At 39.1% G+C, this 25,000-nt stretch overlaps 1 protein-coding gene across 1 annotated transcript in view; it reads left to right on the forward strand.

Annotated features, from left to right (window-relative positions):
• The window catches only part of LOC143026097 (tubulin beta-1 chain-like), a 45,130-nt gene that overhangs the window by 8,681 nt on the left and 11,449 nt on the right, over positions 1-25,000 (forward strand). The window contains exons 4-9 of the mRNA XM_076186095.1: positions 1,170-1,389; positions 6,049-6,164; positions 11,405-11,533; positions 13,118-13,317; positions 23,079-23,282; positions 24,130-24,281. Of these exons, the coding sequence (XP_076042210.1) occupies positions 1,170-1,389; positions 6,049-6,164; positions 11,405-11,533; positions 13,118-13,317; positions 23,079-23,282; positions 24,130-24,281 (1,021 nt within the window). The remainder of the gene's footprint in view (positions 1-1,169; positions 1,390-6,048; positions 6,165-11,404; positions 11,534-13,117; positions 13,318-23,078; positions 23,283-24,129; positions 24,282-25,000) is intronic.

Raw genomic sequence — 25,000 nt, forward strand, 5'->3', positions numbered from 1 at the left:
TTCAATCATGATTTTGTTTTTTATGGCCGCCAGGTGATAAGTTATCTGTGACCATCACTACCAGATTTTTCTTTTCCTTTGTTATTATGATTCTTTTCCCAATGAATAATTAACTGACGGTCTTTTTTATCTTTATATCCATTCACAATAATGTATATATATTTTGCAATAATGTTCATGTTCCACGACTAGCTTATATACATGTATGTGTGTGTGTGTGTGTGTGTGTGTGTGTGTGTGTGTGTGTGTGTGTGTGTGTGTGTGTGTGTGTGTGTGTGTGTGTGTGTGTGTATGTGTGTATGTATGTGTGTGTGTGTGTGTGTGTGTGTGTGTGTGTGTGTGTGTGTGTATTCACCTCGGATCTGCTGCAGTCTCTGTCGAGACAGCCAGACACCACCCTACGGCAGTGAGCTCAGAGCTCATTATTTGCCGATCTCTGGGTAGGTCTGAGACCACTCACACACCACACACCGGGACAGCAAGGTCACAACTCTTTGACTAACGTCCCGTACCTACTCACTGCTAGGTGAACAGGGGTTACACGTGAAAGGAGACAAACCCAACTTATCTCCGCCCGCCCGGGGAATCGAACCCCGGTTCTCTGGCTTGTGAAGCCAGTGTTTTACCAATCCGCCACCGAGCCGTGTGTGTGTGTGTGTGTGTGTGTGTGTGTGTGTGTGTGTGTGTGTGTGTGTGTGTGTGTGTGTGTGTGTGTGTGTGTGTGTGTGTGTGTGTGTGTGTGTGTGTGTATGTGTGTGTGTGTGTGTGTGTGTGTGTGTGTGTGTGTGTGTGTGTGTGTGTGTGTGTGTGTGTGTGTGTGTGTGTGTGTGTGTGTGTGTGTGTGTGTGTGTGTGTGTGTGTGTGTGTGTGTGTGTGTATCTTCAAGAACTTTCTGTAACATTTTGCAGTGTTTTTTTTGTTTTTTTCGTGACCTTTACATCATCAGTGTGCGTGTGTGTGTGTGTGTGTGTGTGTGTGTGTGTGTGTGTGTGTGTGTGTGTGTGTGTGTGTGTGTGTGTAATATTGTATCGCCACAATTCACATCCGGATGTACAGCACCTGTTACGCCCACACAAATTAACTTTTGAATTACACCAAACAATCTTTTCTTTCTTTGGACCGGTGAGATTAACCGCAACTTATGTCTCGTATTGTTTTGTTTTTTGCAGTTCTGGGAAATCATCAGTGACGAACACGGCATCGATCCGTCGGGACACTACGATGGTTCTTCAGAGCTTCAGCTTGAGAGGATCAGCGTCTACTACAACGAGGCGGCCGGAGGGCGCTACGTCCCCAGGTCCGTCATGGTCGACCTTGAACCTGGGACCATGGACGCCGTCAGGTCATCGCGCTATGGACAGCTCTTCAAGCCCGATAACTTCGTCTTTGGTCAGTCCAGAATCCCAAGCCCCCCCCCCTCTCTCTCTCTCTCTCTCTCTCTCTCTCTCTCTCTCTCTCTCTCTCTCTCTCTCTCTCTCATGTTTGACTGATAGTTAATAATCTTACACCAGTCTTTGGTTGATAGTGGAAGTACAATAGAGTTCATGGTTGCCATCAATAAACGTACTGACAATGACAACATCATTATCAATAATTAATCATCATGACAAAGCTCCTTTAAAATGAATCCTCCCGCTCGATAACCCTCAGAAGAGATTATGTTTTCCCTGTAAGTCTTCCTAATCAGTAAGATAATTCAGGTTTGAAGGCGGATTTCGTTCAATACAGAATTAATTACAGTTAGATCAACACTTAAACTCTAATTACATGTGTCGTTTGGAAGGACAAGTCCCGTTGATTTTGCTCTCTACGGGCTATTACTCTATCAGATGCGGCCGTCATCCCCCTTGTCAAATATATATAAAATGTACGCAAGAGATCATAGTGATAGTCCCGAAGGGCGATATGTCCAGTAGCTGTCACTACTTATTTCGACCTTCTTGACACAAGGATCTGACCAGATCAAGAGATCTTTGGTGGTGGTGGCTGTGGTTGTGGTAATGGTGGTTGTGGTGGTGATAGTGGTGGTGGCGGCGGTGGTGAAAGCGCCACCGATGGTGGAGGTTGTGGTGGTGGAGGCGGTGGTGGCGGTGGTGGTAAAGCCAGTGATGGTGGTGGTAAAGCCAGTGATGGTGATGGTGATCGTGGTGGTGGTGATGTCGGTGATGGTGATGGTGATGATGATGATGATGATGATGATGATGATGATGATGATGATGATGATGATGATGATGATGATGATGATGATGATGATGATGATGATGATGATGATGATGATGATGATGATGATGATGATGATGATGATGATGATCAATACTTGCATAGTGGTCTTGGTGTTACGTTATACTAATTTCTTGTGCCCAATAGTGTTATCAACCCTTTCGATGTCCAGCGTGCACACGCGCGCACATACGCACATGGACCGAGAAATACTCCAATGTCCTCAAACCAACTCTCCAGAAACCATCTATTGTTTCCCCCAGACCTTAAGCAAGGGACTGTCTATTGTTCCTAGGGACCCGAAGACCAAGCTTCCAGGCAACACCTGCTCGAAAAGTAGAAGCCGCCATCACTTGAAGTATAAGCCTTGCCAGTGTTTAGGGGAAACGCCCTGGCCCCTGCATCGGATAAAAGAGACACACTACCCGACTACAAAATGAAACGGCGACTATCCGGCGCCTACCTTCCTCTTTCAACCGAACCCTTTTTTATGTACCGATCAGTATATAGCACTGCTGTAAATTTGTATATATGTATGTAAAGTCTGGCAACCCCAGAGGTTACTTCGCAGGTTGCATTGTATGTAGAAAACCCAGAAAGAATACTAGAATCAGTAAAGAAAAGACACCGCTCAAACTTTGTCTTTCCCAAGTACCAGTAATTCAGTAATGTAGATAGAACTACACATCTACATCTGGCAGAAGCGAGGGATCCCAAGCAACAAATCTACCATTCCTCCAAATTCTTCGACAGCGGCTCCGTTTGAACATAGCCATCTACCAACGCTACGATCTTCGCAAAATCAAGAATCAGTACGAGGAAACCCCTCTTAGCTGCATCGCCCAGCATCCTACTAAGAAACACCGCTGCAAATCCCTCTTCATCCGGCATCCTACTACGAAGCACCGCTGCATTGATTCACTGCATCCTCCAGCATCTACTACAAGGAAAACCTTCTCCGTGGCATTCTCCAGCATCTACTACAAGGAAAGCCCTCTTCGTGGCATTCTCCAGCATCTAATACGAGGAAAACCCTCTTCGCGGCATTCTCCAGTCTCTGAGGAGGCGTGAGTTTGTATACCTCCGCTGCCACTAGATGTAGATGTGTAGTTCTATCTACATTATTGAGTTACTGGTGCTTGGGAGAGACAAAGTCTTAACGGTGTCTTTTCTTGACTGATTCCAATATTCTTTCTGGTTTTCTACATGAAATGCAACCTCCGAAGTAATTTCAGGGGTTGCCAGATTTTACATTTATATACACAAATTTACAGTGAATACTGATTGGTACATAAAAAAGGGTTCGGTTGAGCGATGAAGGTAGGCGCCGGATAGTCGCCGTTTCCCTTTGTAGTTGAGTAGCGCGTCTCTTTTATCCAACGCAGGCGTCAGGGTGTTTCCCCAAAACACTGGCGAGGCTTATTGTTCAAGCGCTGGCGGCTTCTATTATATGCTCACTTCTTTTTTTAGTTCATGGCTCCCCGATGACGTGAATCTCGAATCCTCGTAACTTGTGTGATTTATGAACCATTTCTGAAAAAAAAAAAAATGCTGGTTATTTGCTTTCTCCACATACTCATTGCGTATAATTACGCTCTACATATTTAAAGTTTTGCTTTATATTTACAAGACATCAATTTCCATTTCGCTTCTTATTGTATATCTTTATTTTTGTTTGTTTAGCTGTTTGTTTATTCACTTATTTGTGTTATTCACTTATTTGTTTGTTCATTTATTTGTTTATTAATACATTTTTATCTATTCATCTGCTTATTCATTTACCTGTTATCTATTGATTTTTTATCTATATGGTTGCTTATTCATTTTCTATTTTTCTATTTGTCTGTTTATCTATTTACATATGTGTATTTCCTTAAATACTTAACTATTCATGTAATATTTATCAATCTATTCATTCGATTGTATTACCTATCTAATCATAATTTCATTTCAGTAATTATTCACGTATTTGTTTCCCTAACCATTTATCTATTCATTCATCCATTCATTTATTCATTTGTCGTTGTTATGGTCAGTTTATTTCCCGGCACAGATATACATGTGGACAATTTCGTTCTTAGACGTAATAATGCCGTTTCAAATCGTAGGTTACGTTGGTGTGAGGACAGACATAGATGCACGTGACACTTGATTGTATTTTGGCAGTTTGTTGGGTGTTGTGTATTGAGACGGGCGGCGTTATAAGGACTTTGTCTATAGAATCAAACAAAGTGTGAGAACGGAGCCTTTATTAGTACTACGGCGTTTAGCTTCTTACAGTTTTATCAAGTGCATGATAAAACTGTAACAAGCGAAACGTCGTCGTATTAATACAGACTCCGTCCTCACTTGTGGTATTTACTTCCATAGACTTTTCGGCGACTGCCCGTTTCATACAAACACCTTGTCGACTATATACAGCGTTGATAACAGTTCTGCCATTCCCTTACCACATGATTGGGCATCGTGTGGATGTTTGTCTTTTTTCATGAGTTGCTCTTAAGACACAAGCGAGATATACTGTAATCGCCTCTGTTTGTAGAATGTATGTTCGTATAGACGGGTCTATACTCATATGCAGTAAAGTGTTCTAGACTCGAGTCGACTTTGCCACATTTAAGTGAATTCACTGCGTCCATTCCGGAAGGAATCAGAGGAATTGGAGTGAAGAATTAAAATCGTCATGTTGCATGCTATGGGAGTATCAAACCACTCCCTTTATGTGCCAGCAGTTTTTGCATCAGTTCCACTGGTCTTGGGTTGTATTCCACGTGAGAAAGGCAAAGCCAAGTATGGTGATCATGTCATATCCACGAGGAAGTGAAGCGAGTCGACAACAGTCATTATTCTTGTCCTGTCGGGTGGACGGTACTCATCATAAACACAATCAATCTCTACCTGGCGTATAGCGAGAGATTAAGGAGACAAGAATTTGCATAGGTGTACCCTTAAAAACAAACTAACGGTTTTATTAAAATTCAGAATCCTCCTAGTAAATTAGCCTTTGTGTAATGACTGCCCTGGCCAGGTGGGACGACAACCCAAACATCGACCTACTAAAAAAAAAAAATAATAATAAATAAATAAATAAATAAATAAATAAATAAATAAATAAAAACAGCGGCTTGCCGCAACTGACAGTGCTCTACCAGGTCTTTCTCATTTCCCACCTCGTGAAAGTGGGATGGTGAGTTTTATATGCCTTGTCATTTTAGTGTTAACACCATGTAAAATTTCTTTGGTGTGTTGGAATGGCTGTGGTTGTGAATGTAGTCTGAAATCAGTGCAATCAGCTCGACCATACTGATTAGGTGCTGTGTAGCATATGAATGCGACATTGATCTACTGTACTTCTGATGTCCGTCGTTGTGGATATATACATACATACATACATACATATATATATATATATATATATATATATATATATATATATATATATATATATATAAAGTCTCTACCATAAAGGTCCAACCCACGTTCATAAAGGTCAAGGTTGTGCTAACAACTCTCTCCCTCCTCCCCTCTCGTCTCCAGTCATGTCTGATTTGTCTTCAATTTTCATTTTTCAGTTTTGGAGTTTATTTTCCTCGCTTCCTATATAGCTCGAAGTATTCTTCTCTAGCTACTTCTGTACAATTTCTTCCCTACAACTTTCTTTGTAATTTCAAGCTCTTAGTCATAGCATATCAATGTCAGATCCTGTATGGGCACCCGCTTAATGTAAGACCTATGATGGTCTATAGACCAAATGAACATTTTATCTTGAGTTACATCTTTAAACACATTTCATTGTTCCTTCGCTCATGTTCTTTTCCTTCTCGACAGGTCAGAGCGGAGCAGGAAACAATTGGGCGAAAGGACACTACACAGAGGGAGCCGAGCTTGTCGACTCTGTCCTTGACTGCATCAGGAAAGAATGCGAATCTTGTGATTGTCTTCAGGTGAGAGTTTTCATCCATCTTTCTAGCACTGGCGCCCATGAACACAGAAATGGCTAACACACCCTGGTTTTATATATATACATACATATACCAAAGGCCCTCTTCCCCCATACACGGGGAGTAGCCAAAAAGAAAAAGGCATAGAAACCAATCCCACCCATTCCATCCGCTACATACTCCACTCCCCTCCCTCCCTCTCATCCTGGCACCTCCCGGATGACGGATCATCCCTGCATCCTGTCCACTGCCTAGGTCAGAAGCAGTGTCGCAAGACACAGCACATCCACAGCAAGGCCACTTCATTAATTCGGTGACCCCCCTCTCCATCCCCTCATGCAGAAAAGGAGAAGACGGAGAGAAATCCCTTCGGGTTGCGTCCTTTTATTTCTCATACATACTTTCTCACCCCCATCCCCCACCCACTCCCCCTCATGCATCACAGCCTCATCCATACACAACCCTTCTCCATTCACCCCTATCTTCTGTCCTCTCCCGTCCTTCCTCAACAGACATTCCTTTCTTTTGTAATGCCCCTTTTACCCCATCCATCCATCTCATCCTAGGACGCCCTCTCATATTCACTCCTTCAACCTCTGCCTTCCACACCTCTTTTACTAATCTTTCTTCACTCATTCTTTCCATGTGTCCAAACCATCCTAATACTCTTTCATCAACCCTATCTCTCAACTCCCTTTCCACCCCTGTTCTCCTCCTCTAGCCTAGTAACCCATATCATACTTCTCAGACATTTCATCTCAAACACATTCAAACTCCTTCTCTCTTCCTCTCTTATGTTCCGTGTTTCTGCCCTGCACAGTGCTGTCGGCACAATCACTCCTTCATATAACCTCTTCTTAGCATCCATTTCCAGATGTCTATTTCTCATTACACCTTTTAATCCACCAAGGCATTTACTCGCTTCTCTCAATCTACGTTCTACCTCCACCCCCACTCCTCCCTTTCCTGCCACATTCGCATCCAAGTATCTAAAACTATCCACTTCCTCCAGTCTCTCTCCCTTAATGCTCACTTCCAGCCTGCTGTCACTCTCTCCCCTTGTACATCTCATTACCTTACTTTTGCCCACATTTATCTTCAGCTTCCTTCTTTCACATACCTTCTCAAACTCTGTCATTAACTTCCTCAATCCCTCCTCTGATTCTGCTACAAGCGCAGTGTCGTCAGCAAACAACAACTGGCTTGCTTCTCACTTTTCTCCATTTTCTTTAACCATATCCAATCCCTGACCCACCACCTTTGCATTCACCTCTCGCACTACCCCATCCATGTATAGGTTGAACAGTCAGGGCGACATAACACATCCCTGACGAAGTCCCACCTTTACCTTGAACCATTCACTCTCTCCATTTCTAATCCTAACACAAGCTCTACTACTCTCGTAAAAACTCTTGACTGCTCTTAGCAGCTTTCCTCCTATCCCATATATCTGCAATACCTTCCACAGTGCCTTACTGTCTACCCTGTCATAAGTCTTTTACAAATCCATAAAAGCCCAAAAAACATCCTTACCTTTTCCTATAGCTTTCTCACATATCTGTCTTACCACAAAAATCTGATCTACACAACCTCTACCTGTCCTAAACCCACACTGTTCCTCACCAATTACTCCCTCTGTTCCTCTCCTAATCCTCTCAATCAAGACCCTCCCATAAGCCTTCCCAACTGCACTCAACAAGCTGATCCCTCTGAAACTACTACACTCACACTTGTCCCCCTTTCCCTTGTAAAGTGGAAATATATATACAAATAATTTCCAACATTCGCCTCGAAGCTCTAACCGATTATTCTTCTCTGGCTACTTCTGTACAAATTCTTCCCTTCATATTTTGTACCTGTTTCATAGTTCCTAAAATTATGCGTAGTCACTGGCGATTCACTTCAGGTATGTACAGTATATATGGCGCCCATGTGCACAGGAATTGCTAATACACCATTATTATGTGTATGTATTTATATATATATATATATATATATATATATATATATATGTATATATATATATATATATATATATATATATATGTGTGTGTGTATATATACATATATATAATATATATATACATATATACATACACACACACCCACACACACACACACACACACACACACACACACACACACACACACACACACACACACACACACTCACATATATATATATATATATAGATATATGTATATATATGTATATGTACTTATAGATGTATGTATATATATATGTACATAGATGTATGTATATGTATGTATATATATATGTATATGTATTATATATATATATATATATATACGCACACACACACATAAATATATATATATATATGTGTGTGTGTGTGTGTGTGTGTGTGTATGTGTGTATTGGTCTTTGGATCACGTGTTGGACTCGTGATCGACAGCTATTTCCCTCCTGAAGAGAGCTCAGAGCTCGTGTCCGATCTATGTGTGTGACCTGTGTTGGAGTAACACCCCTCAGCGCTGTGATGTGATATTGTGTGTGTGTGTGTGTGTGTGTGGCAGGCCAGAGCTCTAACCACAGCGCCATGTGTGTGTACATGTGTAATTCTATCTACGCAATTGAGAGAGACAAAGTCTGAGTCTTGGAGAAGCAAAGGATGAGTGGTGTCTTTTCTTTATTGATTCCAGTATTCTTTCTCGTTCCTATACACAATGCAACCTCCGGGGTAACCTCGGGGGGTTGCCAGAATTTACATATACACAAGGGTTGCCGTATTCACATTGGGGAAATATAACAAAAAAGCTTGTCTTGTCGGTTTACAGCGATGAAGGAAGGGCCGGACAGTCGCCCTCTTCTCACTGTAGTCGAGAAACGCGAGATCCTTTGACCCGCGCCGCTTCTATTGTTGGCGGGAAAGCGCAGGTCCGTTATGTGCAGGTGTACAGGGTATTGACTGGAAATTCTGGTCCTCAGGTCACTAGGAACAATACAGTGTCCCTTGGGAGATCTGGAGGACAATAGATGGTCTCTGGAGAATTGGTTTGAAGTCGTTGGAGTTCTGCTTCCTCTATATGCGTGTGTGCGCGCGTGTGCACGCTGGACATCGAAAGGGTTGATAACATATATATATATATATATATATATATAGATACAGTATATATATGTATATATATATACATATATACATATATATATATTCAACAAAAACCCACTGTGTTGGATAAGAAGAAATGAAATAAAATGAATTCCATATATTTCGATCACGGACTGTGATCCTCTTCGGTGGAATATTCCACCGAAGAGGATCACAGTCCGTGATCGAAATATATAGAATTCATTTTATTTCATTTCTTCTTATCCAACACAGTGGGTTTTTGTTGAATCTTTACGAATGTGTTACGACATTACTTTATATATATATATATACATATATACATATATATATATATATGTGCATATCCATATACATTTGGTATAGATATATAGATAGACGGATGGATGGATGAAGGAAGGTATACATACATGCATACTATGCATACATATATATACATACATACATACATACATACATACATACATACATACATATGCAAGAGGTGATTGGAAAATTCGTGACATATGGTAGGACACGAGATACAGACTTGTAGATTTTTCACACAAAATCTAATCTTTCATATGCCGTTATAATAATCTATAAGCCTTTATTTATTTATTTATTTATCTATTTATTTTTTTATTTTTTTATTTACTTTTATTTTTATTTATTTATTTATTTTAGGAGATACCTGATTTGGGACAGATATTGTAGAGAAAATTGACAAAATTGATCATCGGGTAGTCTTTCAATACTTCCACATCAAGGGCTTAACTCCAAAAGAAATTCACGAGAACAAGGTGGCTACTCTACGAGACAATGTTCCTTCATACAGCATGATTAAAAAATGGGCAGCTGATTTCAAATGGAGCAGGGACAGCCTGGAAGATGACCCTCGTCCATGAAGGCGTGCCACTGTCACCACTCAAGAAATAATCGACAAAATCCATGACATGTAGCTCACAGATCGGCGTTTGACTGAACGTTTTATTGCGACAGAGATGGACATCTCCCATGAACGTTTTCATGCAATTATCCATAACCATCTTGAAATGACGAAGATCTCAGCTTGATGGGTCCCAAAACTTCTTGGACCTGACCAGAAGCTGCTGCGATGTAACATATCAAAGAATAATCTTGCCATTTTTATGCTGATCCACAAATATCTAACCGGCGATTTGTAACCATGGATGAGACTTGGTTTCACCACTTCCAGCCTAAGTCGAAAGAATAATCAAAACTTTGGAAGCATCGCGGATCTACAGCTCCAAAGAAGTCCAAGTCGGTGATCTCTGCAAGGAAGGTGATGGCTTCCATTTTTTGGGATTCTGAAGGGGTGCTACTGGTGGATTATCTGTCGAAGGGTCAATTCATTACTGGACCATACTATGCCAACTTAATAAGGCAGCTGCGAGAGAAAATTAAGAAAAAACGGGGTGGAGAGCTTTTCCATTAGGACAATGCGCCAGTACACAAATCCGCTGTGGCTCTTCCTGCCATACATGATTGCGGCTTCCAACTAGTTGAACACCCATCCTGTTCACCTGATTTGTCTCCCTCAGACTACTATCTATATCCCAAGATGAAAAAAGAGCTCAGCGGTCAACATTTCGCCACGGATAATGACGACGTTGATGCCGTAGAGGCATTTTGAGGACCAAGAATCAAGCTTCTACGAAGAGAGGATCCATAAACTCCACGATCGTTGGAATAAGTGTATAAACTTGCAAGGAGATTACGTTGAAAAATAAACGTATCAATTTATCATGAAATAATTTTTTGTACTTTAAGCCACGAATTTCTCAATCACTCCTCGTACATACATTCATACATGGTTCTCTCTGTTTGGAAGAAAAAAATTCGAATCAAATCAGATACTAGAAGTACTAATATTTTAGTATATTTTCGAAATGTGTTTTGCGCGAATATTGGAGATCTTTGGATTTCAGAGATTCCCCAATTTACTGAAATTCCTTTCCATCTCCATAACTCACTCATAAGTTTGTATATGCTAAGTGCTATGCCCATACCTCATGAAATTTTCTCATCGATCACACCGGTAAAGTTAGGTCATAAAAACATGTTATTAAATTGGTCTACATTAGGATAACTACTCGTAGATCATGATGCTCATTCTTCTTTTATATAATTTTGATTTTCTTTTCTTGACAGGGCTTCCAGTTAGCCCACTCCCTGGGTGGCGGAACAGGCTCCGGGATGGGCACACTCCTCATTTCCAAGATTCGTGAGGAATACCCAGACCGCATCATGAACACCTTCTCTGTTGTACCCAGTCCCAAGGTGAGAGCGCCCCATTGCGCGTGCGCGAGATTGGTATTGGAGTAAACAAAACGGAGGAGCAAGTAGAGTACACAAATGAGGATAGAAAGAGGAAAAGGAGAACCCAATTCGAGGGAAAGAAAAAAATGGGAAGAGGAAAGAAATATTATGGAAGAGTAAAGAGAGAGAGAAGGCGAAAAAAAAGCATTAAATCAGGATTGGAAGTGGAGAGAAATAGTCCGGAATCGACAAAAGAAAGCGGGGAATGAAGTCGCGAGGAGTGAGAGACAAAGAAAACTTGAACAAAAATGTAGCTAAATGAGGTGAATAATACCAACAGGAGAGGTATGACTGGAAAAGAATAACGGTAGCAATGATGGTAGAAACGTTATGGAAGCAGAAATGAAAGGGGGATAAGAAAAAGACGAAAATGCACTCAAGATCAGCATTTCATATGATTTCGTACTGGTCAGTAAACGAAGGGATCACCACTCGCAAACTCTCGTGCGAGAGTGTGAAGTATTTACTTAACTATAGTATACAGGAAATTAGTTATATTCATGAGATCCCGTCTTTTTAGTGTTATTTATTAAACCTAGATTACAATTCGTTTATAGTTCAAGCTTGTCCTACATCATCTAAGTTACTGGTCTGTGTGTGTGTGTGTGTGTGTGTGTGTGTGTGTGTGTGTGTGTGTGTGTGTGTGTGTGTGTGTGTGTGTGTGTGTGTGTGTGTGTGTGTGTGTGTGTGTGTGTGTGTGTGTGTGTGTGTGCGCACGCGTGCGTTCATGTGGTTATGTGTAGTTTGTATGAGTGTGTGTCTGTGTGTGTCCTTGCATCCATGCAAACGAGTTCGCATTTTCACATTTCATCACCAAAAAATATTAGTAAACTATGTTTCAAACCATAGAAACAATGAGAAAGAATGGTAGAATATTCTTGAAGGTCTGATAGTGATATGTAAACTCCGAGTCAACAGAAACGTATAAGACGGGGGGTGGGAACATGCCTCTATTCATGCTGGGCCGCTCGAGCACTCCCTTTGCACTCATAATCCTTTGCAAAACAAAGCGTTGACGAAGCCAAACCGTGGCCTGGGGAAGAAGTGCGTGCCAGGTGGAGACCTAGACAGCACTTGGGGGTCTGCCTGCGTGCAACAGCAATTTACGATCCCCTTGTTCTCTTATTTCTCCCCGTGATCTTTCTGCAGTTCACCTGCCGTGTCTATTATTCACGTTGCATTGTTTATGTAATACTGCTTAGCCTCACAACGTGATGTCTCAATATAAATCTAGCATTATGCGGGAGCCAATTAGCCGCAACATAAAAAAAGAGGGTTAGACTTTCAGTGTTATCTATAATGAAATGAATTTGATGAGCCTCAATTTTGTTTGGATGTTATAGTAGATTAGGTAATTGCTCTGAATTCTAGTGTTGCCCTCTGGTTTATGAAATACTGTTGATCCATATAAGTTCATGAAGCCACTAAGACACGTAGAGGCAGTAGAGTTTCACTTTACAGTAGACTGTTCCGAAACAATAACAGATCATCTATCCACTTCATTGAACAACAATGGTTTCCACTCTCTGCCTTCACCCATGGTAGGTTTCGGACACCGTCGTCGAGCCTTACAACGCCACGCTCTCAGTGCACCAGCTGGTCGAGAACACGGACGAGACTTACTGTATTGACAACGAGGCCCTCTACGACATCTGTTTCAGGACACTCAAACTCGCTACACCGACCTACGGGGATCTGAACCACCTCGTATCGCTCACCATGTCTGGAGTCACCACCTGCCTCAGGTGGGTCTCACCCCAACACCTTTTTACCAGATTAGTCTGACCTTGACTGTATGTGCATGCACACACACACACACACACACACACACACACACACACACACACACACACACACACACACACACACAAGTGTGCATGAGTATATATATATATATATATATATATATATATATATATAATATGTATGTATGTATGTATGTATGTATGTATGTATGTATGTATGTATGTATGTATGTATGTATGTATGTATGTATGTATGTATGTATGTATGTATGGACGGTAACCACATTGAAAAGAAACGACCGGAGTAGAGCGCTTTCATGTATTACATCTTCAGTGAAGAAATACATAGAGAGTAGTAACATGATATTTAGTAGGACACAGGGGTTCCATGTGTCAACGTTGGAAGAAGGTAGTGATCAAACATCATAGTGACAAAATATCACAGAAATGTGGGAAGCTCTCCATGGGTACAAGGTGAGGATCAGATGTCTAATAATTCTTATATTTGGAACATATTTGTTATTTCTATACAAATAATGAAATGAATTTTATGAGCCTAGATTAGGATTGAAATTAGTATGATTTGTGGATTTGATTAAGCTACTTTCAATGGTGTTCCTTTCGACAATGTCATTGTTGAAAGTAATCACACAAGCAGTATTTCAATCGATAAGGTGATTAAAAGTGCTGTGATGTTTGAAAATAGCGCTTTAATCATTCCCATATTTTACACACTTTTATGTTGTTTAACTCTAACAGATAGAGGATAGTAAAAAGTTTTCCTTGCAAAATTGTAAAAAATGTCAATGAAATGTTAGGGATATTTCAATTAACACCGATATCATAAATGTTACGGACCAGCCTCTGTATTTGAGTTGATGTATCAAATCTCGGCCGTGACTTGAACAGTTACTCAATCCAGTATCTAGTAAGACTATTTTGCCTTTTAAAGGGATGTTTTCTTTTGCTTCACAACGACAATGAAACAGTGAGGTGCAAAACTATTTAATTCACATTGCACAAAAATATACAATTTACCTTAACCTGGTGTATATGGGGTATGCACAGGACACTAGCGAAGGAGTTAAAGAGAGACGCCAATGACCGCGTCTCTTAGATCTATACCAAGACCGCACGACACAGTGCTAACTGCAAGTGCCAGTTTATCATAAATATAAACCTAACCTACCTCTATTTGTCTGGCTTCACACAATATATTCCCTTCTTTATTTTCATGTGAAGAAGGCTTACAATTTATCAATTCCTAGTTATCTAACAAAAGGGAGAACACCTATAATAATGCGGACGCTACTTCTTCGCGTCATCATTCATGGCGACCTCCGACCTGCCCGAGATTCGTGTACTCCTTCGCCGCTGGTTTATAAGTCCTCCTGCAACTAGTACATCCGCATGAGAAAAAGCCTAACTCACCTTTAAATCTTATTATCTAATTTAAGATAACCTACTAATTGGCTGAATTTAATATCAATAGGCATTTTCATTAAGGTTGGCAAGCCAATATGGCCCGTGCTAGAATGTGGCATATGGCGCCATATTCGCGTCTCTTTGTGTCAGTGACGTGTGTCTTAGAAACTTTGATGAGAAAACCGCTCTTTTTACATGGGGAAAAACAATAATGTATGTAAGAGCCTAGATTATTATTATTCTCACCTTGATAATGTAAAAAGATCTTTTTACATTATCAGAGTGTGGAAAAACAATAATCTATGTAAGAGCCTAGATTATTATTATTCTCACCTTGATGATGTAAAAAGATAGGTTCTCTCATCAATGTATCTAATAGCTTTACGGGTTTGTAGTCCTGAGTACCTTGATGAGGAAACAAGAAATGTTTTTGATATCGGTGTTAAATTGAAATATCCTAAACATTCCATTGATATCTTTTACAATTTTACAAACCTCAATCAGTCAAACCTTTTGTCCATAATAACCTAGTAGTATTACCCTACCAAGAAAATTTAGTTAAAGTCCCTAATTTACTCAAATATTTTAATATGAACGTAGCCTTCAGTAATAATAACACTATTAAACAATACCTTATCAACGATTCTAAAAATTGACAAAAAGGGTGTGTTAATAAAACTCCTTGTAGAATGTGTAATGAGTTCTACATTAGTCAAACGGCAAAAGATCTATCTATTAGAATTAAACACCATCTCTTACAATTTTGGAAGGAAGATTTTTTACAACCCTCTATCTGTTAGAATTAAACAACATAAAAAGTGTGTAAAATATGGGAATGATTCAAGCACTATTTTAAAACATCACAGCACTTTTAATCACCTTATCGATTGGGATAATGTTTGTGTGATTACTTTCAACAATAACATTGTCGAAATGAACATCATTGAAAGTAGTTTAATCACATCCACAAGTCATACTATTTTCAATCTTAATCTAGGCTCATCAAATTCACTTCATTATTTGTAAAGAAATAACAAATATGTTCCAATTGTAAGAATTATTAGACATCTGATCCTCACTTTGTACCCGTGGAGAGCTTCCCACATTCCTATGATATTTTGTCACTATGATATTTGATCACTACCTTCTCTCCACATCCCCTTTTCCATAAGAAAAATTATGTTTGTACTCCCTATGTATTTCTTCACTGAAGAGGTAATACACGAATGCACTCTGCTCCGGTCGTTTCTTTTCACTGTGGTTAACTTGCATCTGTAGAACACAAGTTTCTAGTGTTTTTATTGTATGTATGTATGTATATATATATATATATATATATATATATATATATATATATATTTATATATATATACATATATATATTTATATATGTATATATGTATATATATATATATATATATATATATATATATATACGTGTGTGTGTGTGTGTGTGTGTGTGTGTGTGTGTGTGTGTGTGTGTGTGTGTGTGTGTGTGTGTGTGTGTGTGTGTGTGTGTGTGTGTGTGTGTGTGTGTGTGTGTGTGTGTGTGTGTGTGTGTGTGTGTGTGTGTGTGTGTGTGTGTGTGTGTGTGTGTGTGTGTGTGTGTGTGTGTGTGTGTGTGTGTGTGTGTGTGTGTGTGTGTGTGTGTGTGTGTGTGTGTGTGTGTGTGTGTGTGTGTGTGTGTGTTTCATCATGGTCTTGGATCACGCGTTGGACTCGTGATCGAGAGCTATTTCCCTTCCAGAAGAGAGCTCAGAGCTCATATATAACCAATCTATGGGTAATGTTTTTACTTTACATGCACACACATACACCCAATTCCCCGCCCACGAGGGTTGGAGTTACGACTCGCAGCGCAGCGATACTGAAATTATTTAAGCCCTGGGCGGGATTCGAACCCGGACCGCCGTAGTGGCGGCCGGGAAATCTATCCACTGCGCCATTGAGGTGTGTGTGTGTGTGTGTGTGTGTGTGTGTGTGTGTGTGTGTGTGTGTGTGTGTGTGTGTGTGTGTGTGTGTGTGTGTGTGTGTGTGTGTGTGTGTGTGTGTGTGTGCGACTGTACGTATTTACCTAGTATTTACCTAGTTGTATTATACGGGAAGGGAGCTCTGCTCGTGGTGACCCGTCTTTGTATTCTTCAGCATCAAGTTTTTTCTTAAAACCTTGAACAGTGTTTGCACACACTGTTTCCTTATCTAATTTATTCCAGGTATCCAGCACTCTATGTGGGAAGCTATTTTTTCAGATCTCTTCTATAGTTATCCTTTTTGAGTTTCTTTTCATGTGCTCTTGTTTTTCCATTGTCCCATTTTAATAAATCATCCCTATCTAGGATTTCCATTCCTTTCATGATTCTATAAATAGTCAGCAGATCTCCTCTTTCTCTTCTTTGTTCCAGAGTTGGTAGTTCCAATTTGGACAATCTTTGTTCGTATGTTAATTTGGAGAGAGTTGGTGCCAACTTTATCGTTTCTCTTTGTATTCTTTCTAATTTCTTTATATTATTTTTAGTACTTGGTGTCCATAGTGTTGCTGCGTACTCCAGTTTTGGTCTTATTAGTGTAACTAATTTTTTTTTATCATTTCCTCATCCAAGTAATCAAATGCCACTTTCAATGACCTTAATAGGTTGAAGGTTTCTACGACTATTTTATTGATATGTTTGTCCGGTGTCATGTCTTTGCTGATTATTACTCCAAAGTCACTTTCCGAGTTCACTTTTTTGACTTCTTCACCAATTTTATAATTTCTTGATATTCTATTTCTACTTTTTCCAAACTCCATTATACTACACTTCTTGATATTGAAGTTCACTTCCCACTTTTGAGTTCATTTCCAGATTTTGTCTAGGTCTAACTGTAATGATTCACAATCCTCCTCTGTTCTTACTTTCTTTAGTATTTTTGCGTCATCTGCGAAGAAATTTACATAACACTCCACTCCTTCATCCATATCATTTATATATATGGCAAACATGATTGGAGCCAATACCGAACCTTGCGGGACACCACTTATCATATCTTCCCAATGCGAGTGTTTGTCTCAAATTACTACCCTCATTTTTCTCCTAGTCAAGAAGTCTTCCATCCATTCCAATAATTTCCTTTGATGCCAACTATTGATTCTATTTTTTCTATTGTTTTTTTTTTGTGGTACTTTATCAAATGCTTTTTGTAGGTCTAGAAAGGCACAGTCCGCCCATCCATCCCTTTCTTGTATTATTTCTATTAGTCTCGAATAGAAGCAAATCAGGTTTGTTGTACATGATCTTCCTTGTCTAAATCCAAATTGATTTGGATTCAGTATATTTTTTCTTCCAGATGTTTAACCCATCTACTTTTGATAACTTTTTCACATATTTTTGCTATTGTGCTTGTTAGGGAAACTGGTCAGTAGTTGGTTGGATTTTCCTTGTAACCTCCATTATATACTGGTACAATATTTGCCTTTTTCCAGTCCTGTGGTACCTTTCCTTCTTTGAGTGAGCATTTAATTATATTGTATATTTTGTCCGTCAACTCCTCTATGCATTCTTCAATATCCAATTTGCAAATCCATCCGGACCGTGTGATTTTCTGACATCAAGGTTTTTTATTTGGTCTCTGATTCCCTTCTGTGTTACATTTATTTCCTTCGTTGGGGGAGACCTCTCTCTCTATTCCCCCACAGTTCTGTGAACTTTCAATTATGAATACCGATTTAAAATTATTGCTCATAATTTCAGCCATTTCTACTTCTGTATATTCATAATTTCCGTGGCACAGCTTTTCCATTTCTTTATTTTTCATTTTACCATTTACATACCTATAAAATAGTTTAGGTTGTTCCTTGCATTTTTCTATTATATCTCTTTGATAGTTTCTCTTTTCATCTCTGTGTATTTTTACATAATCATTTCTTAGTTTGATATATGTTTGCCATTTACTCGTTTTTTTTTCATATCTTTCAAGTTTTCTCTCTTTTATCCTTAGCCTCATTATATTTTTTTGTTGTACCAACTTTTTATGTATACTCTTTCTTGGTTTTGTTGTGTCACATATTTGTTCACTCCCTCATTATAACTTTCTTTTAGTATATTCCATTTCTCTTCCATCTTTGTTTCTTCATTTAGGAATTTATCCCAGTTTGCGTTTCGAAAGAATTTTTTGAGTTTCTCAAAATTCGTTTTGTTGTACATTTTTCTTCCTTTTCTATGTTTCTCATTTCTCTTAAGTCCATTTGCTTTTTTAGTTCGAATTCTATTAGTACATGGTCACTCTTCCTTATTGGAGTTATGTAATCAATTCTGTCCACAATTTCAGGCTCTAACGTAAGTATTAAATCTAGTCTCGATGGTTCCTCATTGTTTCTGTATCTGGTATTTTCTTTTATCCACTGAGTCATTGTGTATTCAATGGTCATATCAAGTAGTATGTTCCCCCAAAGGTCTTCTCCACCCTTCACTGTCATTTCTTCCCAACATATTTCTTTTGAATTAAAATAATCCATAATTACTATATTTCTTCTTTCTTTTAGTATATTAGTTCATATTTTGTATCTTCCAACAGTTTGGAATGATCGCTTTCTGTCCAGTACTGTGTTTTGGGGGGCACATACATTACTACAAATTTTCTACTTTTCGTGTAACGGCTTTCAACTTTTATCATAATTGATTCTACATTTTTTTTTCTTCTGTTATCTCTGTCAATTTAAGTCTTTCCTAGTCAAAAATAATACTCCCCACCCTGTTTTTCCTTTCTATTCTTCGTCCAACAGTTATATAGACCTTGTCCCACAGTATTTGGTGGTAGAGGACTTTTTAATTTCGTTTCTACAATTCCCATTATGTCTGGTTTTTCTAATGCCAGATAGTCATTTAATTCATTCAGTCCTGAAATCATTCCGTCTATATGTATAGGATATCTTTAATTTTTTCCCCTTCTCGTCCTTTTCTGTCTACTTTGTATCCTTTTTCTTGATATACCATTTTCTCAGCCTCAGGTTTGCCACTCTCCAAAAAAATAGATAAATAAATAAATAAATAATTCTTTTCACTCTCATTTCTCTTTTCATTTTTTTTTTTTTTTTTTGCTTCATTTCTAAGTTCATTTTCTTTCTCTTTTTCTTCATCTCATTTTTTTTTTTTTTTATCTATACATTTTTGTAATGTTCACTATTTACTAGTTTTGTTGTTCTAGACAGTACTTCCTCTGCTATCATTTGAGACCTAAGTTTTACTTTTAGTGGCCTATATTGTTTTTCTTTTGAGTATTTTCCTATTCTATATGTTACAAAGGATTACAAAGGCGGAGCATGCCGACAGGAGACCTTTTGATCCATATCTAGGTCGGATGCGAAAAAAAAAATCATAATAATAATAAAATGATAAATAAAAACTATGATAATGTAAATAACAAATAAAATACATAAATAAATGCATAGGTATAGTTAAATAATAAACAAGCAGGTAAATAGTAAATAATAATTAATTGACATATAACTAATAATAAATAAAAATCAGACAGACAAATGATAACAAAACAAAAACAAATAATATAAGATAAATTATAATCATTACAGCATCTTACTTAGGTATTTATCTAAATGATTGTTAAAGCTTTGAACTGAACTACATTGCACTACCTGTGCAGGAAGTTTATTCCATTCATTAACTACACGGTTGGCAAAGTTGTTTCTACCTACTTCCAAATTGAATCTATTTCCGGACAGTTTAAGACCATTGTTTCTTGTCTGATTCTCATTCAATGTAAAAATTTGGTCACTTTTGATGTTGTCAATTCCCTTTAGAATTTTAAAGACCTGTATCAAGTCACCTCTGAGTCTACGCTTTTTTAGGGAAAACAGATTCATAAGTTTTAGTCGATTTTCGTATGATTTATTTTTGATATTTGGAATCAGTTTTGTGGCTCGCCGTTGTACTCTTTCCAATCTGTCAATGTCTTTAATGAGATTCGGTGACCATACGGAAACAGCATATTCCAAATGTGGACGAACTAACGATTTATATAGCTTGTTAATGAGTGATGGACTTTTGAAATCAAAAGATCGCGCAATCAATCCCAGAATCTTATTTGCTTTCTCAGAGGCTGAAATACACTGCTTGGATGATTTGAGGTCGTTACTGATAATTACGCCGAGATCTTTTTCACTATCCACTTTTGTTAACGAATTTCCAAATAACTTGTAATCGTACTTACTGTTATTTTTACCTATGTGCATTACCTTGCATTTACTTGTGTTAAATTTCATTAGCCACTTTTCAGACCATTGCTGTAATTGATCTAAATCTTCTTGAATATCTAATTGGTTTGAGTGATCATTTGCCACTCCGCACAGTTTTGTATCATCAGCAAATTTGGAAACAGTAGATTTTAGTCCATGGTCTATATCATTTATATATATACTATGAATAGAAGTGGCCCAAGAACGGAACCCTGAGGAACTCCACTTGCAACACTTTTCCATCCAGAAGTTTTTCCATTTAAAACAACTATCTGTTTTCGACCATTCAACCAATTACTAGTCCAACCTAATAGGCTACCACTTATTCCATGCAAAGCTAATTTAGTAAGTAGTCTTTCGTGTGGGACGGTATCAAAAGCTTTTGCAAAGTCTAGATATATTAAATCTATATTGTTTCTTTTGTCATAATTCGAGATAACCATGCTGGCTATCATTTATCAAACGGTTACTTTCTAAATGATGTTCGATAGCATCTCTGATGATAGTTTCCATTATTTTTCCTACGATTGAAGTCAAACTTATAGGCCTATAGTTATTTGGTTTCTTTTTGTCACCTTTTTTGAATATGGGAGTAACGTTAGCTAGCTTCCATTCTCTTGGGACATCTCCGGATATGATGGATTTCTTGAAAATAATTTCTAATGGAACAACAATCTCATTTTTCATTTCCTTTAAGATTCTTGGATGCCAACCGTCAGGCCCTGGTGTTTTATTAACTTTGAGTTTGTCTATACACCTTTTAATTTTTTCTTTTGTTATATTTACCGTACCGCGTAAGTTTACCCTAGACTTTTCACAGGTTTCAGTTTGGAATTCACCTCATTTTCTTTATCTATATTTTGTCCTTCCTTTTGAATCTCTTTCAAAATTTCCTTAGCGATCTCTTTCTCCTCTTTTTTCTCTGATATCTAGGAACATCATGTTTCTCTTTAATACCATAGATTACAATGCATCTTTTTTTATCCACTGTGTCCCTCACCAAATTCTTTTCTCTTTAATTACTTTAATTACCGTTTCCTTAGCATTTTCCTTGACTTGTTGCTCCACTATTTCTTTAAAAGATAATTTTTTATTTTACTGTTCTACTTTCCACCGTTTCTTTATTTCTTGAAAATCCTTTTCTTTGACCTTCTCTTCCACTTTCTCGGTCACTGCCTGTATTTGATCCTTCATTTCTTTTTCTAATGCCTCGTTTTTATTTATATCTTCATTTTTCAATCTTTCATTTTCTCCATTGATCCTATTTAGTTCCTTTTTCAAATCATCTATCTCCCTATTATTCTCTTCATTTGACCTCCTGAGCAGGGCTACCTCTTTGTGTGTGTGTGTGTGTGTGTGTGTGTGTGTGTGTGTGTGTGTGTGTGTGTGTGTGTGTGTGTGTGTGTGTGTGTGTGTGTGTGTGTGTGTGTGTGTGTGTGTGTGTGTGTGTGTGTGATTTTGTGTGTGTGTGTGTACGTGTATGCTTATAGGGTGTTTATAAATAATGAAGACATTAACCCTTTTATACTGAGGACTGAAACTAATGCAATGTGTTTCACTCGATATGGAAGGGTATGAAGCAGACTTGAGTATCGCTGCAGAATTTTACAAGAAGTCTGACGCTACTGGTAAGAACTGAACAATTCAGCTGGCTGCACTGGTATTAATTGTGTAGACAGTGACAGAAACATTTGTGCTTAGTGTAATTCTGATTATTCCTTTGTTATTTGAGATTCTCATTACGTCGATGAGAGAATGTGTCAGTGATGATGATTGCGATGATGATGTCATTAGAATTAGCAAGCCTTCCCTTTTATTCTATTCGTTTTTATTCTATCTTTTGGTTATTCATTTGTTCACTTATTTACTGATATATTGATTTATTTTGATTTTGGTTACTCATCTATTCATTTGTCTGTTCATGTTATAACTATAATATGGAAAGAATCGTTAGTAGCAGCGATGTCATTCAAATACAGTAATTAACTATATGGACTTCGGTTCGAAGCTCGCGACGGCCGGATTGATTATTGTATCTATATTTTTATTTATTTGTTTATATGTAGTCATATGTATTTTTTATGACAAACATCTCGTTTCCGTTTGATAGGTTCCCTGGTCAACTGAATGCGGACTTGCGGAAGCTGGCAGTCAACATGGTCCCCTTCCCACGTCTTCATTTCTTCATGCCCGGCTTCGCACCTCTCACCGCCAGGGGGTCCCAGAGCTACCGTGCCATCACCGTTCCCGAACTTACGCTACAAATGTTCGACGCCAAGAACATGATGTGCGCCTGTGATCCTCGACATGGACGGTAGGTGGGCGATGTCCAAGTCGATTTTTTTTTTTTTTTTTTTTTTTTTTTTTTTTTTGTCACCCTATTCCTAAGGTCATACTATCACGTGTGATACTTTTCTCTTGTGATGGAAATTGGTTTTGACATGCGGGTTTACGTTAAGGATACAGGAGTTCTGTTCAGAGGCCATAACAAGTGACCTCATTCGTATGGGGATCGAACATAGAAAAAATATATATATATTCCCTTGGTCCCCTTGTTATGGCTAAAGAAACAAGTGATTCGATTCCCTGTGAATACGATGCCTGACTGGGGGCTCGATCAATTGAAGGCTCTTTCAGGCCAGCGGTCGCCTCATCAACTGCATAGAATCGCCTCCCCTTGGCTGGAATAAACCCCGACAGTTTAACTCTGTATTCGGAGATAAGAAGGAGAGGAGAGGATTTCCCTGCATGAAGGGGAGAGGGAGAGAAAATTAGAGATGAAGAAGGAAATAGGAAATTTAAAAACTACTGGGATACCAACGATTGTGTAAATTTGAGATCGTATCAGACAATCTTCTTGATAGTAGCGCACGGGATTCGAATCCCGTGCGCTACTGTCAAGGAGATTGTCTGATTGATGTCGCTGTTCACTAGCGAATTTCTCAAATTGAGATAGTATGTTTATAGATGTTGTGCTCAGTACTCGTGCGTAGTTTATAAGAATTTTGGACCAATAACCGAGCTCGGGTAGCCACACTTGTCACCGCAAGTAGTGACGCGGGTGAATCTGCACCCACGGACATTCTTATTTGCAGCGCTGTATGCCTTCGTTCAGCCTGGTTGAATAAAACGGGACATACGTGTTGTTCCTCCCCTTACAGGTACCTGACGGTGGCAGCCGTGTTCCGAGGAAGAATGTCCATGAAGGAGGTCGACGAACAGATGCTCAACGTCCAGAACAAGAACACGTCTTTCTTCGTCGAGTGGATCCCCAACAACGTCAAAACTGCAGTGTGTGACATCCCGCCCCGAGGTATGCCTGGGCGAATGGGAGGGCATAGGTTTACCATTTAGTTCATACAATCACAAAGATCGCAGTGCCCCATATAAGGGGTGGGGAGCCGAGTCAATACAGCCACACTAAGATTCACTCATCGTAATCCCCCCATCTCAGCACCGTGTAGGGATCACCTCCCCCCGCCCTCACACTCACACACTCAAAAACGCACACACACACATACACACACACACACACAATCAGACACACACACGCGCGCGCGCACGCACGCATACTCTATAAAGGCCGGTTAAAGGCAGTGCAGCGAGGAATATCTCCTCTACAGCCGGACCCGACAAATGAAGTTGGATTATTCCCACGGTTACATCATGAGGTGGCCTCCCCCACCTTTCCGCATCCACTCACCTACGATGCAGATGCGGGGAACATCCCTTTGGGACGGGTCCATTCACAACTTCTTTGATGAATACATTCCTATCTCTTGCACTCTCTTCTACCTGCTCTAATGACATGCATCCAAAGCTCTTGTCACCCTGTACATTCATCTCACTCTAGGTATTCTTCTATAGTTAGTACATACATACATACATATACCAAAGGCTTTTTCCCCCTTACACGGGAGGTAGCCAAAAAGAAAAAGGCATAGAAACCACTCCCACCCATCCCATCCCCTATTCACTCCACTCCCCTCCACTCTCTTCCCTCCCTCTTATCTTGGTACCTCCTGGATGACG

Source organism: Oratosquilla oratoria, chromosome 6 (assembly GCF_046742065.1).
Source record: "Oratosquilla oratoria isolate Oo_2021 chromosome 6, ASM4674206v1, whole genome shotgun sequence".
Classification (NCBI taxonomy): domain Eukaryota; kingdom Metazoa; phylum Arthropoda; class Malacostraca; order Stomatopoda; family Squillidae; genus Oratosquilla; species Oratosquilla oratoria.